The sequence below is a fragment of the Globicephala melas genome, chromosome 3, assembly GCF_963455315.2.
Source record: "Globicephala melas chromosome 3, mGloMel1.2, whole genome shotgun sequence".
NCBI lineage: Eukaryota > Metazoa > Chordata > Mammalia > Artiodactyla > Delphinidae > Globicephala > Globicephala melas.
The window spans coordinates 28,553,773-28,578,221 of NC_083316.1; the positions used below are offsets into that span (position 1 = coordinate 28,553,773).

The following is a 24,449-nucleotide window of genomic DNA, read 5'->3' on the forward strand; positions in this document are numbered from 1 at the left end:
GTAATAAATTATCATGCTGAAATGAAGGAGGAAACATTTTAGAAAGATTCACCACATGAAACTCATTTGCCTCTTATGTAAGAAAATTTCACTTTCTAAAACTCTATTCTCCAGAAACTTCAGAATGAAATACAATTTAGCGGGGGGGGGGGGGGGGGGAATCCATGCTTAATAAATTCAAACTATTTTAAGAAAAAATCAGAGGCATCCTTTTTATTTGCATATTGGCAATGCGTCATTAAGGTAATAGGAACGGATGTAAACAATTTGTCAGGTGTTCTAGAATGCACTCTTTTTTTAAAATGTGTTTAATTTGGTTAATCCTAATAAAATGAGAGAGGAGTGCTAAAGGTTAAGCAATTGGTCTTCAAAAGTGGTTTTCATGGCATTTTTCTCATATCTACCATCTTCCTGTGGTAAACAGTTTTGACTAGTTGATATCCTTCTGTCGTATACCAGACCATGAAAGCCTGTTCCAGGGGATACACCTATTGGCACTGTCCCTCAAGAATACTAAGCAATGTGCTTTTATTTCATTGAACACATAATTTTGTAACTGATAGCAAAACGTAACTCTACAAATCACACGAAACTAAACGATTTGTTCTGGAATCAACTGTTGGAGAAAGAGGCAACTGGTTGAAAATGGATCATGAAGACGAGTGACCTGGGAGTTTGGTAGTGTCATTCTAACCCCGTTCTCAAGCCTTCTCTGGTAGAGTGCATTTCATGTACTCTGTAGTGTTACCTGAAGGAAAATCACATTTTAACCCATCCTTCCATGAATCAAGCTCTCACTGAAAGGGGTGCATAAAACCTGTGGGATGTAGGTAATCCAGCCCACCGAGCTGGAGTCTGCAGCTGCTCGGGGCCGTGGGGAAGGAGGCCAGGTCTACCGCGGCTGGATTCTGTGGCAGGGATGGCGGGGCCTCCTTGGCCGGTTCTTCAAACGGAGCCAGGTTTTGCGCTCGCCGATCCTGCACCAACACCAGGATGTTGCTCTCCATCACCCGGGACACCTTCGAGTACTCCTTGCTGGTTTCAGGGGTGCTGGTCTTCTCCGCCCGGCCGCTGTGCTCGTTTTGTTTCGGGAGCAGCGCCAGCGCTCCATCTTTGCTGACTTTGTGGATCTCCACGTACTCCAAGGGTTTAGCAGAGGTCAAGGGGGTCTTGTCCTGGGGCAGCAGCCGTGCCGCATCTTGGTCGGTCTTGGAACGGAAGCTTTCTGACTCCCCGCGCTCAGCTGCCTTTCCTTCCCCGCCAGTCTCAATAGTTTGTGAGGGTGTTAAAGCACGTGTGTCTGTTTTGTCCAACAAAGTGGATGCAGCACCTGCCGTGCCCAGGCCCAGCTTACACACATCAGCAACGCTGTGGTAAGATGACCTGGAGTAGTGCAGGCCGGGGGGCTGCAGCAAAGGCCACGTTGAAGATTGGGATCCGCTGGCATGAAGAGAGGGGATTTTGCCTTCCACGCTTGTGCTCTGAGGGCCTTGGGGCTGGGTAACGTTTGTTTCAGGTTTCTCTGCCTTCTCAAGGCCCTCAGGAGTGTGGAACTTGGAGGGATTGGCCCGAGGTTCATCACACTTTTCAGACAGAAGGGAAGGGCTGTCGCAGCTGCCCCGGCCAGAGTCACTGTCGGGATCCGAGTGCGTGGGCTTCACGCCTTGCCCCGGGTGTTCTTTGGAGTGAGCTGCCAGCAGCTGCTGGTCCCCACTGTCATCCACCTCTAAGAACTCCACCAGTAAGTCCTCGCAGTCGGAAGTGGGAGGGAAGTCTTGGCACCCCAGGGCGCTCAGAAGTTCCTCGGACTTGCCCTTCTATTAAAACACAGACACAAGGCAAGAAGGCTGTCAGGTTCATAACATTCCAAATGGACATCGCAGCCAAGTCTGTGTTCCTGACTACGGGCAGGTGGGACGTGGCCACGGCCTCGCAGAATTTCCCAGACGTCAGACATCTGTGTCCCAGGCCATCTAGAATCACCTCCTGGACTATTACTCACCTAATATTTTTCTTTAAGTCAATTCACGATTTTAACTTAGTCTTTCTCTAAGCAATAATGATCACGAGTTGAATGGGCAAGTAGTATATATGCATATAATAAAAATATAACTATTAAATAAGAAAAGCTTGGGAAACATCTAAACCCATAGTGCTCATGCGTGCACTTGGTACTGGGACTCACTAGTTCTGAAATTGGGTTGCTGGCCTCCTAACTGGCTCCCTCACCCCACGTTCTGGAGTCTGGTAGTGAGAAGTTGATTCTCATCTTTTCCTTCTTCTCTCCCTTCTCCTCTTCCTTGCTTCTCCCTCCCCATCCCTCCCTTCGCCTCCCATCCCACTCCTTCCTTTCCTTCTGCTCCATTTCCCCTCCCTCCCCTCCCTCCCCCACTTCCTGCCAGCCCATATTCCCTCCATCTCCTTGGGTTCCTCTCCCTCCTTCTTCTCTCTATCCTCCTCTCCCCCGACTTCTCCTCCAGCCTCCTCTTCTTATTTTCCACGCTTCTCCAGATGCTCTGATTTAGGTCAGGGACTGGTGCCTAAATCTTGGCTCTATTACTTATTAAAGCTCTATGACTTTGGATAAGCTGTTCTGTGATCCTCAGTTTCTCCATTTGTAAAATGGGAATAATAGCACCCATCTGGGAAAGTTCTTTTGAGAATTAGGGGTAATGGCATTAAAAATCCAAGAACTTTTTCTTCGGACACAAAAAGCAGTTTTTAAAAGTCATTAAGTCCCTGTGGCTACAAGGTCAAATTGCGAGCTAAACAATAATTCATTTAGTTAGCTGAGATGTTCATGCTGGGTCTATAAAGGTCAGTGCTAGAAACTGGGTAGCAGAATAAGAGCCCAAATTCTGGGGCTCTAGTTCCTGCTCTGATATCTGCAATCAGAGCGAATGCCGTCAAGCCAAATTCCCCAGGACTCACTCTTCACATTCTTGTGCTTTTGGCCTCACAGTAGCTGGGGTCAAGCGACAGTGTGTAGGTGACTGCTTTTATATACATCAGTGTTAAGCAGAAGGTCAAACTGAAACTATAGATTTCAACCTGCAGAGAAATTAAAAATGTTCTAACACCTCTTTTCATTGGAAACACTTAAATTTCATTCCCACTTGAATCGGTCTAAATGGGCCCTGGCAAACACCAGTTCCACTGTACTGAGCCAGTCTTAACTGAGCTCTCAAACTGAGCAAAAATTGCAATAGGATATTCTGTTACTATGGCCTTCTGTAAGGAACATTCAAGTGAGAGCTTACACCAAAGTATGACGGAGGGGCTGGTGGTAGGTTCCTCTTTCGTATTCATCAAAATATTCACCCTCTTTCTCAATTGATTATTTGTACAAAATGTTTTAGATGGGGCTTATGAAAAGAGCTGATAAACCTAGCAAGCATTCCTATGTGTTTTGAGGTTTTCTTGGCTTTCTTTCATTGTCCTCTGACACTCAGTATCTGATGGTAAGTACCCTCATGCTTCCCACATCTTTCTGTAAACACACCTGCTGAAGAGGAGGGACAGCTGGTCAAGGATGGCCGAGCTGACCAGGCTGCACTGATGGGAGCTGTGTGCTCATGTGTAAAGATAATGAGTAGAGAGAAGCTGGTCACAATACATTCTTACCTCTGGACTTACCTCCAGCAGATGAGTATCAAATCCTTTTATTTTTGGCCCGGGAACTGGAGGGAGGATGCAGGTCACCATGCTATAAAAAGATTTGTGAGATAAGATAAATGACACATGTTTTCACTTTGTAATTTTTGAAAGATTAGCGTTATCTCCAAATAGCTGCTACATGGACTATGGTAGATAGAAGTTAGAGTTCCGAGGTTATGTGAAACTAACAATCAGTGGTGAAGACAATGAATACTTCTAGAGGTCAACATCAAAATGAATCCTCGCGGGCTTCCCTGGTGGCGCAGTGGTTGAGAATCTGCCTGCCGATGCAGGGGACACGGGTTCGTGCCCCGGTCCGGGAAGATCCCACATGCCGCGGAGCGGTTGGGCCCGTGCGCCATGGCCGCTGAGCCTGCGCGTCTGGAGCCTGTGCTCCACAAGGGGAGGGCTCGCAGCAGTGAGAGGCCCGCGTACCGTAAAAAAAAAAAAAAAAAAAAAGAATTCTCGCTAATTAACTCTGGCTGATTCTGAAGTGACTAGGGGATTATTTGCTGTTCTTGCCAGATTTTTACTACTTCACAACTGTGAGCCTCCATTTGATGGAAAGAGCGTCAACTTCAAATGTGTCTATTCTACTTTTGCTAGCACTGATAAAAGTTTTTCATGGTGAACACACTGCAACTAATGGCTAAAATGAGGTGCTTGAATTAGCTGTAGGTTTCCATCATTTTTGTATTGTCTTTCTTGGCCATTATCCCTGACAACCATGATTGGGAGGAGGGTTGATAGACAGTGAAGTACCTGTAGCCCTTCAAAGCCACTGCCCAGACCATAATCAAACAGATGACAGCAGAAAGAATGGCCACAAAGATCCACACGGTTGCATCTGTCATTGAGAAGTCTAAAAAGCAAACAGCCAGAAAGTTTTGATCACATACAGCATCATTAAAAACAAACAAACAAAACAAATCAATGAAACTTTTGAACATAAGTTCCGCCCCTCCACACCTTTTCTGATTTGAACATCAATCCAGAGTAACATTAATGATGGATTTAGTTTTTTCCAGTATTATTAAATTTTAAAGTGGCATATATTTTATAGTTCTCTAAAATTTTCAAGATCCTTAAAAATATTATTTGATTTGATACTTATATAGGAAGTCCAAGGGGACATGGTCAGTTGCAGTAATAATAATTTAAAAAGCTAACATTTATTAAGTTCTCAGTAAAAGCCATATGATGTTAAGCTCTTTATATATATTGCCTGTATGTAAACATGAGGAACTGAGACTGTAAGAGTGGTTTACCCAGAGGCATGTAGCTATAAAGTTGCAGTCTGGGATTTGAACCCAGGGCTTCTGCTTTTATTTAGTAAGAGCCAGGGCTGGACTGGATGCACACTTTTATGGCCTGTAATGCGGTGCTCTTTCCAGTATGCCAATGCAAGCCCTGATACTTTGGCCAGGCAAGTTGTCACAAGAGCTAGGTTTCGCCATGCAGTTCTGGGCAAGACTTCTAACTCCACTGACCTTTAGTTTCCTCCCTTTCAGTTCCTAATGGCAATTCTGTTCTCTCTGAATACTTGAGATGGTTGGGAGGAACAAACAAGGTAAAGACTTTGTAAACTGTAAAGTACTTGGAAATGCAAATGATTCATTCCATGTAGAATGCCAGCCACCATGTTTAATGGCACTTAAAGAATTGGGTGTCTTTTATACACTGTTCCTTGACTAAGAGACCAACATGTAATTGCCTTCAAGCACTGAAAATCAATTCATGCTTTTCAGATGGGATAGCGCCTTACAAATTTTAGGAGAACTAGATGATGACCTTGAATGATAGGAATGGGGCAGATGGGGAGGGCAGAATGACTGACCATCAAGCCCTCTGAGACATTTCAAGCCCATGACTGCAGACTTATCCTAGAAACTGGTCCTCACTGACAGTGACCCAGGGAGCAATGCTGTACTTACAAATGTCTTTGTGTTGAGAGGAGAGATGATAAACTCACCTCTACTCATTCTTCTGGCTAAGACTCAAAATAGTTTCTCTGTTAGTAGTTACTACATACAAATTTACCAAACTCATTCTATTTTAAAAATATTTAGGAGTATAAGCAAAAGAGAGCCAAGACACTCACCATTAGGTATCGGGATGGAGCTCTCTGGGCTCCACTCACTCCAGAATCCATGGTCTGGCTTGCAGTGAACCTGAACAAGGTATTTCTGCCCTGGATATAAGCTGAGAATCTTAAACTGAGTCTGCTGCCCAGCGAAATGAGTCTAAGGGAGGCCAAGGAAAACAGAAGTCACTCTGACTTGTGTTATGAAGAAAGAGACTTTTTCTATAGGCAGTAAACTATTGGAGGAGCGAGACAAAATGATCACACTTAGTAAATACCCTGTTCACACCATTCCACCCTCTCAGCCCACCCCTTCCTCCTGTTAAATACTGCTCACACAAAAATCAACAGGCTTTCTATCTCTCCATTGGGAACTCTAGTTCGGAAAGACAAATGTTCTGCTCCCTACACCTTGCTTTCTAAATTCTACATTATGGAAGGTGACTAGTTAATAAAATTGGAAAATTATTCTTTTCTAAACTCTAATAAAATAATTGATTCAAGGATCATTCACTGATGTAAAGCCACTAGGTGGAAGAGAACTGGGAATTCATGAACACTGAAGCAATTGTGCACAAATTAAACATGACTTTACAATCAAGGGATCAAGATGTGATCTCCCCGATCCAGGGGCCACTTTTAACATCATTTATGGTAGGTTGACCAGATGGTCTTTGTTTCCTGATATGATGGAATATGAAGCATATATATCACCTCTGAAGTTTTCTTACCAAAAATTGTTCACCTGGAATCTAATCAAGTCTTTAGATCTAATGTCTGGTTACAGGAAATATGGGGACATAGAAATTGGTTAAATGACCTCACAAAGAACTAATCAGACAAATGCAGAAGGTGGGGCATTCTATGTGACAAGTGGCCCAGTCTCCTGAGCACGTTGAGAGTGAAGGGATATATCAGCCAGCCACAGTGAGTGATCCTGGAGTGGATTCTGGTTTGAACAAACCAGCTGTTAAAAATATTTTTTGAAGCAATTGGGGGAATTAAAATATGGACTGGCCATTAAATGATATTAAGGGATTCAAAAAGATGATATTAAGGAATTTCAATTAATTTTCTACATGTGATCCTATTATTTTGGCTATATTTGGAAATATTCCCTTTTTAAAAGAGACATATACTAAACTATTTAAGAGTAGATTATCATAATGCCTATAATTTATTGTACTATTTGTTTATAATGAAATATTTTAAAGTGAATAAAAATGCCATTAGCCGTGGACTGGTTACACTGAAATTTTTTCCTCCCACTTAGTGCCATTTAAGTACTCTCACAGATGTTAGATCTAAGTTATCCTGAGGGAGGTGGGCTGAAAACTTGGCAGAAGTGGCTGTTCAGTTGCAAGGAGCTAGGCATGGGAGAGCTGTAAAGATGAGCCCCCATCCATCCCAGTGGAGGGGAGAAGGCCCTTCCACACATGGGTGGGTAACATCAGCATCAGGAAGGCAACGTGGTGGCCCAATAATTAGGGGGCATGACCTATTCTCAGTTGGGGTACTTCATCTTTGCCAAAGGACAGGGTTCCCTCCAAAAGCTTCTGGTTGACTCACCTCCCACTCAGCTGCTTTCTCAGGTTTTAATCGAATTTCATACTGGAGTGTGAGCCAACCAGATCTTACATCAACCAGGGTGGGTGGAAACCATTTTATCCACAGATACGGTTTTCTGTCTTCTGGCTGTTTAAATTCCAAAGTCAGGTTCACAGGAGGGTCTGGTTCAACTGTAGATATGAAAGAAACTCCATATTTAGTCAAATATGGGTATTTGAATCCAGAACTATATGACTTAGAGGCAGATCTCTCTACCTTTTTTATCTCCATGGTTATGAGACACTTGGTATTTGATGTCAGGTTCCTTTAAGTACAGGTCTGTGAACGCCTCCTTAAGAGTGAGGTGCCTAGACCATACTCTCCAAAGCAATCTACAGATTTAGTGTATCAAATTACCCATGACATTTTTCACAGAAGTAGAACAAATAATCCTAAAATGTATATGGAACCATAAAAGACCCAGAATTGCCAAAGCAATCCTGAGGAAAAATAACAAAGCAGGAGGCATAACCCTCCCAGACTTCAGACAATACTACAAAGCTACGGTAATCAAAACAGTCTGGTATTGGCACAAAAACGGACATATGGATCAATGGAACAGAATAGAGAGCCCAGAAATAAACCCACACACCTATGGTCAATTAATCTTCAACAAGGGAGGCAAGAATATACAGTGGAGAAAAGACAATCTCTTCAGCAAGTGGTGTTGGGAAAGTTGGACAGCCACATGTAAATCAATGAAGTTAGAACACTCCCTCATACCATGCACAAAAATAAACTCAAAATGGGTTAAAGACAAATATAAGACATGACACCATAAAACTTTCAGAAGAGAACGTAGGCAAACATTCTCTGACATAAATCGTACAAATGTTTTCTTAGGTCTGTCTACCAAGGCAATAGAAATAAAAGCAAAAATAAACAAATGGGACCTAATCAAACTTACAAGCTTTTGCACTGCAAAGGAAACCATATACAAAATGAAAGGACAATGTACAGAATGGGAGAAAATACTTGCAAATGATGCAACCAACAAGGGCTTAATTCCCAAAATATACAAACAGCTCATACAATTCAATATCAAAAAAAAAAAAAACAAAAAACAAAAAACACCAAATAACACAAACCAATTGAAAAATGGGCAAAAGACCTAAATAGACATTTCTCCAAAGAAGAAATACAGATGGCCAACAGGCACATGAAAAAATGCTCAACATTGCAAATTATTAGAGAAATGCAAACCAAAATTACAATAAGGTATCACCTCACACCGGTCAGAATGGCCATCATTAAAAAATCTACAAATAACAAATCCTGGAGAGGGTGTGGAGAAAAGGGAACCCTCCTACACTGTTGGTGGGAATGTAAATTGGTGCAGCCACCATGGAAAACTGAATGGAGGTTCCTCAAAAATCTAAAATTAGGGTTGCCATATGGTCCAGCAATCCCACTCCTGGGCATATATCCAGTCAAAACTATAATTCAAAAAGATACATGCACCTGTATGTTCATAGCAGCACTATTCACAATAGCCAAGACATGGAAACAACCTAAGTGTCCATCAACAGATGAATGGATAAAGAAGATGTGAGACACACACACACACACTGCAATACTACTCAGCCATAAAAAATAATGAAATAATGCCTAGAGATTATCATACTAAGTGAAGTAAGTCAGAAAGAGAAAGACAAATACCGTATGATATTACTTGTATGTGGAATCTAAAATATGATACAAATGAACTTATCTACGAAACAGACTCATAGACATAGAGAACAGACTTGTGGTTGCCAAGAAGGAAGGGGGGTGGCAGAGAGATGGAGTGGGAGTTTGGGATTAGGAGATGCAAACTCATATATCGAATGGGTAAACAACATGGTCCTACTGTATAGCACAGGGAACTATACTAAGTATACTGTGATAAACCATAATGGAAAAGAATATAAAAAAGAACATATATATATATATATATATATACGTATAACTGAATCATTTTGCTGTGCAGCAGAAATTAACACAACATTGTAAATCAACTATACTTGAATAAAATAAATTTAAAAAAAGAGTGAGGGCCCTAGGATGCTGGCTTGCCTTACCCTAGTCTCAGCCCTGCTGGCCAGTCACATTTTCTCCATTCATTTCTTACCTCCTCAAATCAGTCTCCACTACAGGTGAGAGAAGGGTGAGTGTAACTCTAGTGGACTTGACATCATACCCTACAGTTGCTTAAAAAAATAGCTTTAGAAAATTTGCCACTAATCCTAATGCTTGTATGTTACTAAGTAAATACCTAAGAAAGATTGTTTTATATGGCCTTACTAAATAAATATCAGTTATTTAATATAAGTTTTAATTTGAACACAAGACTGAGAAATGCTGATCAAAACATCTTTGTACAAAGGTGCAAGTAAAATGTTCAAGATGAATCCTTGAAAGCAAAGTTTCTCAACCTCAGCATTATGTGTATTTTGACCAGATAATTCTTTGTGGTAGGGGCCTTCCTGAGCATTGTAGGACGTTAGCAGCATCTCTGGCCTCTCCCCATTAGAGGCCCTCTCTCCCTGTGTTGCAAACATCAAAAATATTTCCTGCCATTGCCAAGTACCCTATGCGAGGCAGAGAGCACCCAGTTGAGAATCACATTTCAAGTGTCCTCAGCATAGCTAAATATTTCTCAGTGACAACAATGAAATCTATTTCTGAGAGATTATGTGCCAATATCTTGTACCGCAGGTTATCGCTGGATGAGATTCAAGTTGGTAGACTTTACTGTGGTTAAAACTGTGTTGTAAATGAACTTCTGTGGCCTGTCACCAACACTGTACGCTGCAGGGTTATATGAGAATTCCATGAACACTTCTTTTATTATTTTGAAAAGTATGGCCCAACACATTCTTTCCCCAGAGAATTTGTTTTCCAGAGTCACTATGAATTGGATCCATTCATTAATTTCACTTTTTAAACATACTACTTTTCTTTAGTGATCCCATTTTTGTTTTTGTGGATAATCTTTGTTACAGCAGTTGTACATTTCAGAACTTCTCTTGCTTTCACTGTTTTGACCTTAAATATTTTAACACTTGAGGGCAGAATACTTGAGGACAAGGAAATTTAAGAAAGAAACTATGCAAATGGAATTATTTGGTGTTTAGCATTTTCAAGACTTCATATCTCAAGTAAATTTATATGAATGGAATTTATTTTATTCCTACTTGTCAGTGGGGTTACTTTTTGATTTTCTTAAGCTAAGATCAAGTTCTGTTTCCATCCCCATGCTCATTGCAATAATTTGCTGGGGAGAGACAGAATTCAAATGGGTACCAGTTGATGTTGCAAGCTTCTCTAGTTTTTAAGGATCAATCACTGATAACACGCCAATGGGATGACACTTGAGAGTCCTAGCCTGATTTTCCTTGTTGGTTGGTGTTAGGTAAGTCAGGAAGACTTGGGTGACCTTGAACCTAATTAGCTACTCCTTAGGTTAGCTAAGGCCAAGCCATCTCTTGTCCTAAGCCATCTCTTGTCCTAAGATTCCCTTTGTTGTCCCTGCTAACCCATACAGATCACTGCAGTTATGTCTCATCACCCTGCAGCTCAATATTGATCACGCACAGCAAGAAGCAGCTCTCAGGTCGATTTTGCTTCACTTTGCTAATGACTTCTCCAAACATCGTGGCTGTGACCCTGGCCTTCAGCCTTCTGTTCAAGCAGCACTATTTACTCCCCAAATTCTTTATTTTGAAAAGAATAGCTCCAGGTGCTAAGAAACATATGTATGTTGAGAATTGAATTTGGGGCAAAGCAGTTTGGAGCAATTCCTGTGGGTGGAGAAGCAGATGAGACGCTTCTAAGAGCTGCTACTCCATGAAGCAGTTCTGTCTTTCAGGGAGAAAAATCTCAGAAAAGAAATCCCAGCTTGCCAAGGGAGAAGGGGACATCGGTCGCAGGGGGAGGGCTGGAGAGAAGCATTGATAAGGGAAGCTAAATAGAACATTCCTGTTGGATGCAAGGGGATGGGAAGAAGGGTCAAAGGAAGGCATAAGGATTTTACTGTCTTACCATCATAAATAAAAATTGGTTTACTCAGCCATAAAAAAGGATGAAATAATGCCATTTACAGCGATATGGATGGACCTAGTGGTTATCATACTGAGTGAAGTAAGTCAGACAGAGAAAGACAAGTATTATATGATATCCCTTATTATGGAATCTAAAAAAAGGATACAAATGAACTTATTTACAAAACAGAAATAGAGTCACAGAGGTAGACAACAAACTTATGGTTACCAAGGGGGAAGGAGGGGGAGGGATAGATTGGGAGATTGGGATTGACATATACACACTACTATATATAAAATAGGTAACTAATAAGGACCTACTGTATAGCACAGGAAGCTCTACTCAATACTCTGTAATGACCTATATGGGAAAAGAATCTTAAAAAGAGTGGATATATGTATATGTATAACTGATTCACTTTGCTGTACAGCAGAAACTAACACAACATTGTAAATCAAATATACTCCAATAAAAATTAATTAAATCCAAAAAATTGGTTTAAAACACTCAGTTGGCAAGGATGGTGTGAATTTTCTCATCTTTCTTTATGGGAATCTATCCATAGCCCAAGAAGACTCAAACTGAGTTTGACGATTGGTAGATTTATATTGGAGAACAAATTCCTCACCAATCACCCTTCCCCTTACCTATGTAAGTCACGTCCACGTAACGTGGATCCGAGGAACTGCTTCCCATCTGGTTCGTGGCGTTTACTGTGATGATGTATATCGTCCATATGGAGGTGTGCTTCTTGTTAAAGTAGCAGGAGTTGGGACCACCGGTTTTGTAGTCCGGACATTCATGGGTGAATGTCTCTCTGCAACGAGTAATATATTAGGAGTCAGTAAGAAAGTGGTAAAAAGAGTCTAGTATTTTCTTAATAGATCAATACCACTGGATTTTGGGGAACAGGCATTCCAGATGCAAAAACCAGAGCTGAAGAAGGGCTCCCCAAGTCCTTCTGCCCTTCCCATGTCAGCTGGGGGTGACAAAGGGAAGAGAGTGCTGGAGAACGGGTGGCAGGGTCACATCACAGCCCCAGTGACTCTGTTTCTCACCAACCCTTCCTGTCTACAGGTTGCTGTGGGCTTTGTGATATAAGCCCCCTGCCAATAAACACTTGAGTTTTCTGTGGCCAATGCACCGCTTTCCTCAGGGAACCACCATTGGGTCATCGCAGGACACTGGGACTTTCCCCTGCACATACACACGGGGTGGGGGTAATGCACGAGGCAGCATTTATTGCTCATATGTTTTGAATTACATTTCATTAAAAAACGATTAAAGGGAATACAAACTGCAGTGTATTTCCAATTACACTAAGTCAGCCACAGAGAAAAGTGACTCTGAAAGGAGATATTTCAGGCCCAAGAGGCTCCTTAGGCCACTCACGTTTAGACTTGGGGGCCTCCTCGCGAGACTCACCACAGAGGTGTGCAGGCGTGTTCCACTTTGCTCGCCACCTTGAGTTCCTGAGACCTGTTTGCATGACACCCCTTTGGGTCCCAGAAGGGATGGCAGCTTTGCACACCACTAAGTCCTGTCACTGGGAAGTGAGCCAGGTGTTTCTACTAGTAAATATTCTCTTCACTGGGGAAGGATACAGCCGTCCCTGGATTTCCAGGAGGGTCTCATTGTAACTGACGAACTCCTTGCCCAGAGATCACCCTGTTTACTCTGCACTGCAGTTTTAGCTCCCAATATGCCTTCTGGGAGATCATGGGTCCATGGATTTCCTAAGGAAAACACCTCATCTTCCTTTTCTTGTAGGGCTTGTTATTTTCTTGCACAAGAAACAAGTTCGAAAAGCTAATGTACCACGGTTGTCAAAGATTACATGATAATACTCTGAGGTTACAAAAGTAATGATTACAAAAAATGATAAATGGCACAAGATTGATAGATAAGCATCTAAAATTAACTAGCACCTAGGAAACACTTATACGTGACCTTGGGCTACAACCTAAACTTACGACAGGCAATGAGAACATTGCTGGATTGTGTTGCCGAGGTGGTGGCTGAGCTTATGTGCATGAGGGAGCTCGGCAGGGACATTAAGAGGAAGATGTGGACGCGTATGTTTGATTCCCTTCCTCCAGTAGCAGGAGTCTTATCGGTATCCATTCAGGGAAGCGTGGCAATTAACCCAGAGTCAGTGTTCCTGTGGCCCTGAGAGTGAGGACACCCCAGGTGCGCTTTGCTAGGAGAGAAGAGAACGTTTACCCTTCCTTGTGGTAAGTCAGCGTGTAATTGGTAGGTAATCCTCCGTCTGCCCCAGGCTTCCACCAGCAGGTGAATGTTTCCTTTTCGGGAGAACGACATTTAAAGATCTCAGGTTTTCCAGGAGGTGACTGTCCTAGAAAAAGCCGGAAGCCACTGGCGTCAATATTAAGGTCTGTTCAACTCTTTGACCATTCTGCTGGTGACAGAAGCAGACTGATGGGGCCAGGCCAGTGATGAGGTCTCGGCGGGAGTAGGCCTAGGGGTGGAGGGCTCAGAAGTGCCAAGGTGTCAACATCCAGCAACACTCCTCTGTGGGCTGCGCTGAAGTTGGCAGGACTCAGAGAGAGAGATTTGCGGTGGGGGCAGGGTGTGTGCGTGCGTGTGTGTGTGTGTGCGTGTGCGCGCGCGCGTACTGTGAGATGGCGATGCTACACCATTTGATGTAGTTTCAACAACGGTGAGCATTAAGAGTGTAGGGACCCATATGGACTGAGGAAGAGGATGTGGCCCTGCTATAATCCCATGGAGTCTATGGAGCGGATACACACCCACAGCCCCATACAAAGAATTCTTCCCCAGGCACCAGCATCCTGTGGTCATTTGCTAATCCAATGCTCTCTGGACCTCTCCCCTCTGGCTCACTAACCACCATCTTTCTGCCATTCCCACACAATGAACCCAGCTCTCTTCTCCTGTTCTTTCACTGTATCACCGAGGCTCCCCCTTGAGCTGCTTCCTCCCCATCTTCTCTGTCCCTTCCTTTTCCCCTTCACTCTTCCTTGATTCCATTCACTTTTTTTTTTTTTTTTTTTTTGCGGTATGCGGGCCTCTCACTGTTGTGGCCTCTCCCGTTGCAGAGCACAGGCTCCGGACGCGCAGGCTCAGCGGCCTTGGCTCACGGGCCCAGCCGCCCGCGGCATGTGGGATCTTCCCGGACCGGGGCACGAACCCGTGTCCCCTGCATCGGCAGGTGAACTCTCAACCACTGCGCCACCAGGGAAGCCCTCCATTCAGCTTTGACCTCCGATTCAGCATCACAGTCTGGCTCCCCATCCTCCCTGCCTCCATTTCCTAATTTGGGTTTTTGGTCCCTTTTCCCTTATATTTCTCCCTCTCCCCCTGGGTCTTTATGGGTAGGAGGCATGGCAGCTCCTACAGGTGGCTGCACTTGCGGTTACTAGCTACCATCATTATCTAGGAGCTGTACTTAGTCCCAGCTGGAAGCTAGCAGGGCTGAAAGAGCTGATGTGGAAAACCCGATGCCAAGTGGATGAAGGTTTTGAGTTCCCTAATCCCCAAAGCTCTTGGTGAGCTGGCTCCCTCTTCTAATCCTTGTCTGTCAGGTCCAAAGAGGGAAACAGTGGCCCTGATGCTGCTGGGCTGGGGGCCCCATCCACCGCGAGCCACGTAACCCCAGTTGGTGTTTAGTTCAGGAAATCAGGAGCAGAGAGGAGAACTTCCAGGTGGTGGTCCCTCAGCCTCTGGGGCTTCTCTGTTTTCTGCCACACTTGCCCTTCACCCCTCACACTGGCTCCCGGGTAGAACTGCTAGCAGGTTAGAAAGAGCAAGTTTGGAGGAGAACACAGGTGGGAAGACAGGGCACTAGGCAAAACCGCTGGAAAGAAGAACTGAATGGAAGGGGACGATGCGGTGCACAGGCTGGGGCCGAGGTCACCAGGCTGCGTGTCAGCCGGAGCCCAGCCACCTCCCAGCCCCCCGAAAACGGTCCATGCCAGACAGCCTGGGGTCAGCTCTGCCAATGTTTGTAATGTTGCTGTCCTCTACGGAACATTTCTTCAGGGTAATGTCACAGGGTGAAGCGATTTTTCGTTTGTTTGTTGTTGTGGCTATAGGGAGGAGTATGTGAGGTAGAAAGGAAAGTTTACTTTTAAAAAAGCACAAAACTTATGGCTCAATAATGGGCATCTTTAGAAGCCAATTAAGGCCACTGCTGATTATTTGAATACTTAAAATTTCGTTATGGATTATACTGCTCTCTGCGGTCCTTTTTCTCTGAAAGCTTCTCTCTCTCACATTTCACTGGTTATTAATAGTACCTGGAGGAAACTCAAGAGAGGAGGGTAAAGTTGTGAAATTATAATTAGTTAAATGTTTCTTTCACCCACTTTAGAGGAGATGGTTACAATGAATGGACAGTCTCACTATCCCTGTAAAATGCACACAAACACAGGAACAACCACAGAGGTACCACACACAGGCGCACACACACACACACACACACACACACACGCTCAAATAGAGCCCATATCAGAAGCACACCCACATACCACAGAGGAATAATATACACGGGTGCATACTTGTAGAAGTATACACCAGTACACACACAGGTACATACACAGAAATATACACCCACAAATGTGTACACAGACAGGTATACCCAGAGAAGCATTTGCAATCAGGCACATATAAGGAAGTTAAGATATACACAGGTATACAAAAGTATACACACCCAGAAATACGCAGTGGTAGATACACTGACGTGTACACACACAGGCTCACACACTCTAGTCTAGTTGTGAATTTCATTTCCCCATAACAGAGTTGGCTCTATACCCATTTCCCACCATGTAACAGCAATCCCCTTATAACTCTTTACAGGTTTTCAAAGATTTTTCTCACACACCTTTTCATCTGAGGTGGAAGAAACATCACTATTCTCACTTTGAAAATGTATAAATCCAGAGAGTTTAGGTAATTGGCTCAAGGTTGCACAGCTAGTAAGGGACAGAACCTGAACTGAAACTCTCGTCTGTTGTTGGTAGAGCTCTTTCCCTGCACTCCCAGAATGAGGATGGAAGTCAGCACAGTGACAGGATTTTGCATTAATTGCACTCATTCTTTTTCATTAATTTTTGCATTCGTTTTAATCCCCAAAATGTTGTAAATAATTTAATAGCAGCAAATGACATGGACATTTTCATTTCTCATAACTGCATTGCAAGAGGACTGTGATGGATTCTCCCCTCCTCTCATATAAACACCCCAGGGAATGAAAGAGAACAGGACAGTCTCTTACTTACCATTCAGAAGGTTGGTGTTGAGAAACAGTAGCAAAATGAAAACCACTGTGGATGCCACATTTTCCTTCATGTTGGCTCCCTTCTCTTTCCACAGGAAATGGATCAGAGGTTCACTGAAAGAGAAGGCACAGGCAACTCTTTTGAAACGACAGTCTGGTTAGGCACATGCACCACTTTACTCTGGGTGTTTGCAACTGATTCTTGCTCCTTGCTGAACGTGAATAACAAAACAGGAGGAAAGGAATGTAGGAAAATGTGACAAGGATGGCTTGGCTCAGAAGCATCGCTGCACACATGCTGGGAAAAATGCCACCACCAGAGGTCATCAGATGACAACGTTCAAGGGCAGCCCAGCCGCAGCTGGCTCTTTGCACACACCCCAAGGAAAAATTGTTCTCTTTGCACCCCACAGTCAACTAACGATAGATCACCTGTTTTACGTGACATAGATTGTATTCCCTACAAAAGAATTGTTCTGGGAGGGCTTTGATCCTCCAGCCAAAATTAAGCCAGGCTGAAAAAGTCAGTGCATTCAGTTTAACTCCAACCTGGCCTCACGGATGCCACCAAGTAAGGGGGGCTTCGCCTGAAGGTTCAGGTTGAGAAGACTCTGGAAGCCTTCTGGGCTATGGGCATGGCTGTGAATGATGCAGTGAACTCTAGTGAACCTCCACATGGTTCCTTTTTCCCCTTTGGAAAAGCCCCATAAACAAGAAATGACAAATCCCAGTAATAATTCAAGTCCCTTGGGTTTCAAGAATTAAGCAAATTTTGAACCTGCAGGGGTTGGGAGTTTTGAGAAATTTATTATTATATTATTATTTTTACCCTTGGAACAACTTTTAAAGCCTCTAAATGTCCTTCTAAGAAAAAAGGATTTTTAAAGACATTTGGAAAAGGCTCATTAGTCTTTTTGGACTCCACACAACTCTAGGAAAACAATAGATTTGATGAAGTAAGTGTAAATTCTTGGAAACCCATGGCTTACATTTTCCCTTTAAAATTTATGGGTTTTTTTAAATCAGGGGAAGGGCATCCAGGGGCAAGTCTGCCCGTCTAAGGACGTTGGAAATGACTGAGTGCTGTTTGATGAACCCTGAAAAGACCAGCCTTCCTTTGTCCATTCCTCCTGGTCAGAGGGCGGATCACCATCTGCCAGCCTCACACCACCTAACAGACAGCTTCTTGAAGCCTTCCACCTGCTACTACTCCCTCTGCGACGTACTCGGAAATAGAAATCTTAGTGACAGTAGAGGTTCGGTGCACACAGGAGCCATCAAGCGACTCTCTCATAACTGGGGCTCCTGGGTCAGTAACAACTCCTGTGAAGTAGCCAGTATCCTGTTCTTTGGGGACCTTCTAGTTGCTTTTTCAGGATTCTTTTTGAATATCCTCCCAGGTTACACGTTCTAAGCCACCTGCTCTATCTAACCCCTCAGGGTCATCTAATTAAATCAAGATGCTAAAGGCTCATAATGGGTTTCAAGTCATTCCTCCTGTGTATGGAACACTTACCATGGGCCAGGCATTGGGCTGAGTGTCTTTTAAAAATTTTTTTCGGCTGTGCTACGCAGCATGTGGGATCTTAGTTCCCTGACCAGGGATCGAGCCCGCACCCCCTGCATTGGAAGGGCAGAGTCTTAACCACTGGACTGCCAGGGAAGTCCCTGTGCTGAGTGTCTTAATCATCCAGATTGCACTGAGCCCTCACAGTACCCCTGTGCATAGCATGGGCTATTACAATCCCCCCCTTTTTTAATTTAATTTTTATTTTATATGGGAGTAGGTTCATTTACAATGCTGTTTCGGGCGTACAACAAAGTGGATCAATTATACATATACGTATATCCATTCTTTTTCAGATTCTTTTCCCGTATAGGTTGTTACAGAATATTGGACAGAGTTCCCTGTGCTATACAGTAGGTCCTTGTTGATTATCAATTTTATACATAGTAGTGTGTATCTGTTTATCCCAGCCTCCTAATTTACGCCTCCCCCCAACCTTTCCCCTTTGGTAACCATAAGTTTGTTTTCTAAGTCTGTGAGTCTGTTTCCTTTTTGTAAATAAGTTCATTTGTATCATTTTTAAAGATGCCACATGTAAGTGATATCATCTGATATTTGTCTTTCTCCATTACCACCCCTTTTAACAGAAGAGGAAATGAAAGTGTAGAATGGCGTGGTAAATTGTCAGTCACGTGCCATTGGGAGAGAGGAATCCGGCAAATCTGAGAGCGTCTGATGAATCATCCTCGTTTGTGGACAGTGTGTGATGAACGTGCAATTATTCCCCATTCTATGGGGGAGACGGTGGAGACCACAGTGACTGAGTCAAGGTGAACAGCACCCCAGCCTCGAACAGGTGTGGAGTCAAGACAGCCAAGACACAGCGAGCTCAACTGCCATACTTGTGCCTGAGGATCTCAAACACCGCTGTTCTCCCTAATCCAGCTTCACTGGATCCATCTAGACCTGAAAGAGTTTTTTTGTCCTAAAGATCTGATCTCAGCCTGGCTTGGGGATGGGAATTCTACCTACTGGCTGAAGAAGTTCTATAATATCATTTTATTGAAACTTCCCTTCTCTTTTTGCATCAAAATACTTGAGATCAACTGCTATAAATCACACCTTCTGGGCGAGGTCACGTGCTAACTAGACAGCTCTTCCAAATCAGGGCTCCACATGTTTTGAAAAAGAAATGCCTGGATGGGGAGCAGGGTGGAGCAGACAGGAGCAGATACTTTCATCACTTATGCTTCCTGGTATGCTGGTCCAGGCTCAAAGAAACTCTCCTAAATAAAGTTTTCCAATAAAAATGCTTTCAGGAAGCATTTTATAAACTAAAAAGGAATGAGCTCCTCTGGGATTTCCTAAGATATCCTGGAATCTGTTGACTAGCCATGGGTAGTTTCTGACACCTTGAAACCCCCATGTCAGGGAATTGGACACACTCATAGTGGTCTCATTACTGTGTTTCAATATATAATGATTCCCAACTCATCCTGCAACTGACTCTCCAGCAGGGTAAACACAGTGGGGTAAGTAAACCTTCAGAGAGAAAGATAACCCCAACTGCCCATTTTGCTATGCTGACTGTTAACCTGACCATCTGTTGTGGTCTCTCCCCACACTAGGCATACCTCCTGCCGTCCACTGATCATTTTTATGGCTGGTGGACATGAGGCTGGGGATACATTTGGTTTTTGTCTCAAACTAAAAATAGAGTTACAGTATGATCCAGCAATCCCACCCTTGGGCATATATCCAGAAAGGACAACAATTCTAATTCGAAAAGATACATGCACCCCAATGTTCACAGCAGCACTATTTACAATAGCCAAGACATAGAAACAATCTAAATGTCCATCAACAGATGAATGGATAAAGAAGATGTGGTGTATATATACAATGGAATATTACTCAGCCGTAAAAAAGAGTGAAACAATGCCATCTGCAGCAATGTGGATTACCTAGAGATTATCATACTAAGTAAAATAAGTCAGACAAAGACAAATATAATATGATATAACTTACATGTGGAATCTAAAAATGTTGATACAAATTAACTTATTTACAAAACAGAAACAGGCTCACAGACATGGAAAACAAACTTAAGGTTACCAAAGGGGAAAGTCGGGGGGAGGGATAAATTAGGAGGTTGGGATTAACAGATACCACTATACATAAACAACAAGATCCTACTGTATAGCACAGGGAACTATATTCAATACCTTGTAATAACCTGTAATGGAAAAGAATCCAAAAAAGATATTATAGTCAGATCTGAAGTCTGACTCACTTTGCTGTTTGCTGTACACCAGAAACTAACACAACATTGTAAACCAACTATACTTCAATGAAAAAAGTGTAAATAACTTAAAAAATTTTTTGTTTTTGTCTCTCTGAGTCAACTCCCCCATTGCAGCAGGATCTTGGTCAAGATTATTCACTCTAAGTGGGGCTGGAACATCTGAAGAGTGTCCACAGGCCGCTTTTAGTGATGGTTATAGTGGTAAATGGCTCCAAATATTTGGAGTGCAACTAGGAAAAAGTTAGCCCTATACTCCCACCAGAGGACAGCTATCTTGGTTTCACTCCTCAGTAGCTCCCCTAGTGTGACTGTGGTTTAAAAATGCAAAAATTAAAACTGAAAAGCAGGTCTGTAGCAAGTCAGCAGCCTCCACGCCTTGCCCATGACAAACTGTCTTGGCTTCCTCGCTTCTGAATCCTCAGAGACCCTCCCATCTTTACGCTCCTCCGTAATCTTATTCAAATGTGCCTTCTCACGGTGTTACGTCCCACTCTGGTATGACCCCACAGACCCTCTTCTTCCTCACCTTGCTCTGCATTAATGCTCATCTGGTTCAGATTCTCCGTCCAAACGCTTCCCTTCATCACTCTTTTCCCTTAAGCCAAGTCTCATCTACACAGGCCAAGAGTTGAGAAAGCAGGGGCAGGACAGGAGTGGAGACGCAGACGTAGAGAATGTACTTGAGGACACGGGGAGGGGGAAGGGTAAGCTGGGACAAAGTGAGAGAGTGGCATGGACATATATACACTACCAAATGTAAAATAGATAGCTAGTGGGAAGCAGCCGCATAGTATAGGGAGATCAGCTCGGTGTTTTGTGTCCACCTAGAGGGGTGGCATAGGGAGGCTGGGAGGGAGACGCAAGGAGGAGATATGGAGATCTATGTATACGTATAGCTGATTCACTTTGTTATACAGCAGAAACTAACACACCATTGTAAAGCAATTATACGCCAATAAGGGTGTTAAAAAAAAAAACAAAACACAGACCTGAGCTTTCACCCTTTACCCCCTGGTAGACTTATCTACCTATGCTGGCTCATCCAGGCCCCGAGCCAATCCCAGACGCCAGAAATCTCAGTCCTACCATTTTGTGGGACTTGCTCCCAAGACCTGGTGTCAGGTGGTCTTGAAGTGAATGCAATTCTCACCTTGTCTTGCCTCATCTGCTACTGTTGCCCCAATGCTCTACTCAGATTTTGACTCAGTTTCCCTGACTCTAGAAATGAACCTAGCATGCTGGGCAGGGATTCTGAGGACCTACCTAGCTCTTGCAAGCCCAATTCCCATGGATAAGCAGGGCCCCATCCAAGATTTGAATTTCTTTAAAGAATGTCACACATGTGAAATGCACAAATCATAAGTATTCTGCTCAATGAATTATCACAAAGTGAATATGTCTTTGTTACCATCAGGTCAAGAAATAGAACACTAATAGCATCCCAGGAATCTCCCTGGTGCCTCGCCCCAATCTCTACCCACCCCTTCCCAAGAGGAACCACTCTTCTGACTTAACACTGCAGATTAATTTTGCTTACTTTTGGACTTTATAGAAATAGAATCATACAATATGCATTTTTTGAGTGGGTGTGTCTGGCTTCTTTCATTTCACGTTGTATGATTCAATCTTGTTGTTACATGGACTCATACAAAATTCATTTTCACTTCACCTCATTCATCTTCATTCATATTACATTGAATGAAAGACCATAATTTATTTCCTCATTCTACTCTTGATGGACATTTGAGGGTTCCAGTTTTTGGTAAACTTTGGATTTTGCTAAGATCGATCAAGACTCCGATGGCAGGGGAGCCCTGCACACCTCATACCCACTTTGCGCTCCTCCCCAACTTTCAGTTCTCTACCATCAATGGTTAGGACACCACCTGCCACACCTCCTGACTATAAATGCAAATTAAGTTCCAAATGCCTGTCTGGTCCTAAAAATGCAAACAATCTCATTTCTTGCAAACAAATTTGAAATACATTCACCCATTGTTTGAAATGTTGGGGATTGTGTTAGCTGCTCCCTTTGGGGTCTGCTGGGTTGGTGTCCTCTGCCCTCTGGGTCTCCTTACCTGTTGCTCCACCTGTTAGATGGCCTGAGGCTAAAAAAACAGGGCCAGAACCCCACAGGTACCTTTTGACTTCCAGGAATCTGGCATGTCTTTCCAATATAGAATGCTAATATTTAGTTTGGAAAGCAGAGGACATAATCTGCTAAGGGTGGGGAGAGCAGCAGGAAGGATTAGCTATTTCACACCAGGCTCAAGATTAAGGCCATTTTACAAGCTCTGCCCCAAATCAATGGTCAATGACTGTAGAGAGAATAAGTGAATCCCTGAAGCCTTCAAGTTGAAAAAGCAGAACAAGAATCTAAGATAGGGGATGCTAATCTGCACGCAGAAGAACTGGTCCTGTGCTAGTATTGTCAAACACTGGACTTAGAGCCAGCTTAGCGTTCTGTCTTTGACAGGGGAATCTGAAGAGGTTTTCAGGATAACATGGCAGCCACTCCTGAATGCAGACATTGAATGCTGCGGATACAGTGCTAGGAGAACCCCGGCCTGAGTGTGGGGAGGTGAAGGTCCTAGCTCTTCCTGGGTTGCCTGCAAACATGTGCCCACAGCACTGAAGTGTTTATCTGTCCATAGCCCAGAAATCATAGTTACACATTTGTTTGAAATTTCACAGCAGGACGTTTGCTCATATGTCATCCATTATTATTTTTCTTTTCTTTTCTTGTCTTTTTTTTATCACTGCAATGATCAAGTTTACATTTTATTGCTTCTCAAACAGGTTGCCTTCTCATTCCCTGTCCTGAGATATCCTTTGGTGGGAAACATCTAGCACTTTCCATAAGGGAACCACTTCTATGTAAAATGACCATCCCAGTCGAACCCAGCAGTTTAGTCAGAACATCATGGCTGTGTGGATGTTACTAGAAATAGTAGAGAGACAGTTAGAGAATGTCCACCTCTGATTCCAGACACCCCCTCCCTCCTCCCGTGTGAATCCCAGCACTTCTCGAACTTCTTGAAGACTCTCTGTCTGTGAAAATGCATCTAAGCAGAGGGAGTAGGCTGTGCATGACCACAGCTGTGTGATGTAAGAGGTACGCAATTAGCAGAGATCGGATTTGTCCAAACTGGGGCAAAATCAGGGTTGGTACTGCACCTGGGGACTTATATAGAAAGATCTCCTGGCCCCTAACCTAACTGGGGTAAATCGCTCACGGTGATGTATGTGCCTTTGCACGGGAGTCACTTTAATAAAACAGGACACTGAATGCTTCCCCATGGCTGGAGGCATCGCTTCCAAATCCAATTACACCAACTCCTCTCACTGGCCGCAACATCCCAGCAGCATCTTTGCTCTCAGACAGGCTTATTTTCACTCAGCCTCCTGGGCTTGAAGGCAAGAATAGGAACTGGGTGAGTTTCAATTTTCCCCAGTCAGTGCACACTTCAGACAGATGGTGGAAATTGCCCTTTGGCTCGATTTTCAGAGGAACTAGTTCCTCATAAGACCATCAATTTAAAAAATCCACAGGGCTTCCCTGGTGGCACAGTGGTGGAGAGTCCGCCTGCCGATGCAGGGGACACGGGTTCGTGCCCTGGTCCGGGAGGATCCCACATGCCGTGGAGCGGCTGGGCCCTTGAGCCATGGCCACTGGGCCTGCGCGTCCGGAGCCTGTGCTCCACAGCGGGAGAGGCCACAGCAGTGAGAGGCCCGCATACCAAAAAAAAAAAAAAAAAAAAAAAAAAAATCCACAAATTGTACATTAAGTTTTGTAGTTTACAAAGCTTTTCCAGACTCCAGTGGTTTTCAGTCCAGGATTCACATTAGAACCATGTAGGGAACTTCTTAAATGGACAAACTCCTATGTCTCGCAAGAGGTTCTGATTGATTCAGAGCTGGGTCCACTGGCACATGGACATTTTAACAAAGCCCTCCAGATGATTTCAATGTAAAGTCAGGGCTGGGAACCACTGATGCCGCC

General features: G+C 43.6%; 1 protein-coding gene across 2 annotated transcripts in view; it reads right to left on the reverse strand.

Moving 5' to 3' along the window:
- Nucleotides 1–277: 277 nt before the first annotated feature.
- Nucleotides 278–24,449, reverse strand: part of PRLR (prolactin receptor) — a 61,405-nt gene continuing 37,233 nt past the window's right edge. Inside the window, exons 3-10 of one of the 2 annotated variants that reach the window (XM_060295407.1) lie at nt 16,636–16,748; nt 13,595–13,727; nt 12,019–12,188; nt 7,310–7,479; nt 5,759–5,900; nt 4,420–4,519; nt 3,637–3,706; nt 278–1,817 (exon numbers count right to left, since the gene is read on the reverse strand). In XM_060295407.1, coding sequence (XP_060151390.1) covers nt 795–1,817; nt 3,637–3,706; nt 4,420–4,519; nt 5,759–5,900; nt 7,310–7,479; nt 12,019–12,188; nt 13,595–13,727; nt 16,636–16,705 — 1,878 coding nt within the window. In that variant the 5' untranslated portion in view covers nt 16,706–16,748 and the 3' untranslated portion in view covers nt 278–794. Of the gene's footprint in view, nt 1,818–3,636; nt 3,707–4,419; nt 4,520–5,758; nt 5,901–7,309; nt 7,480–12,018; nt 12,189–13,594; nt 13,728–16,635; nt 16,766–24,449 lie in introns of those variants that run through there. The other variant, XM_030843662.2, reaches the window with a different exon arrangement.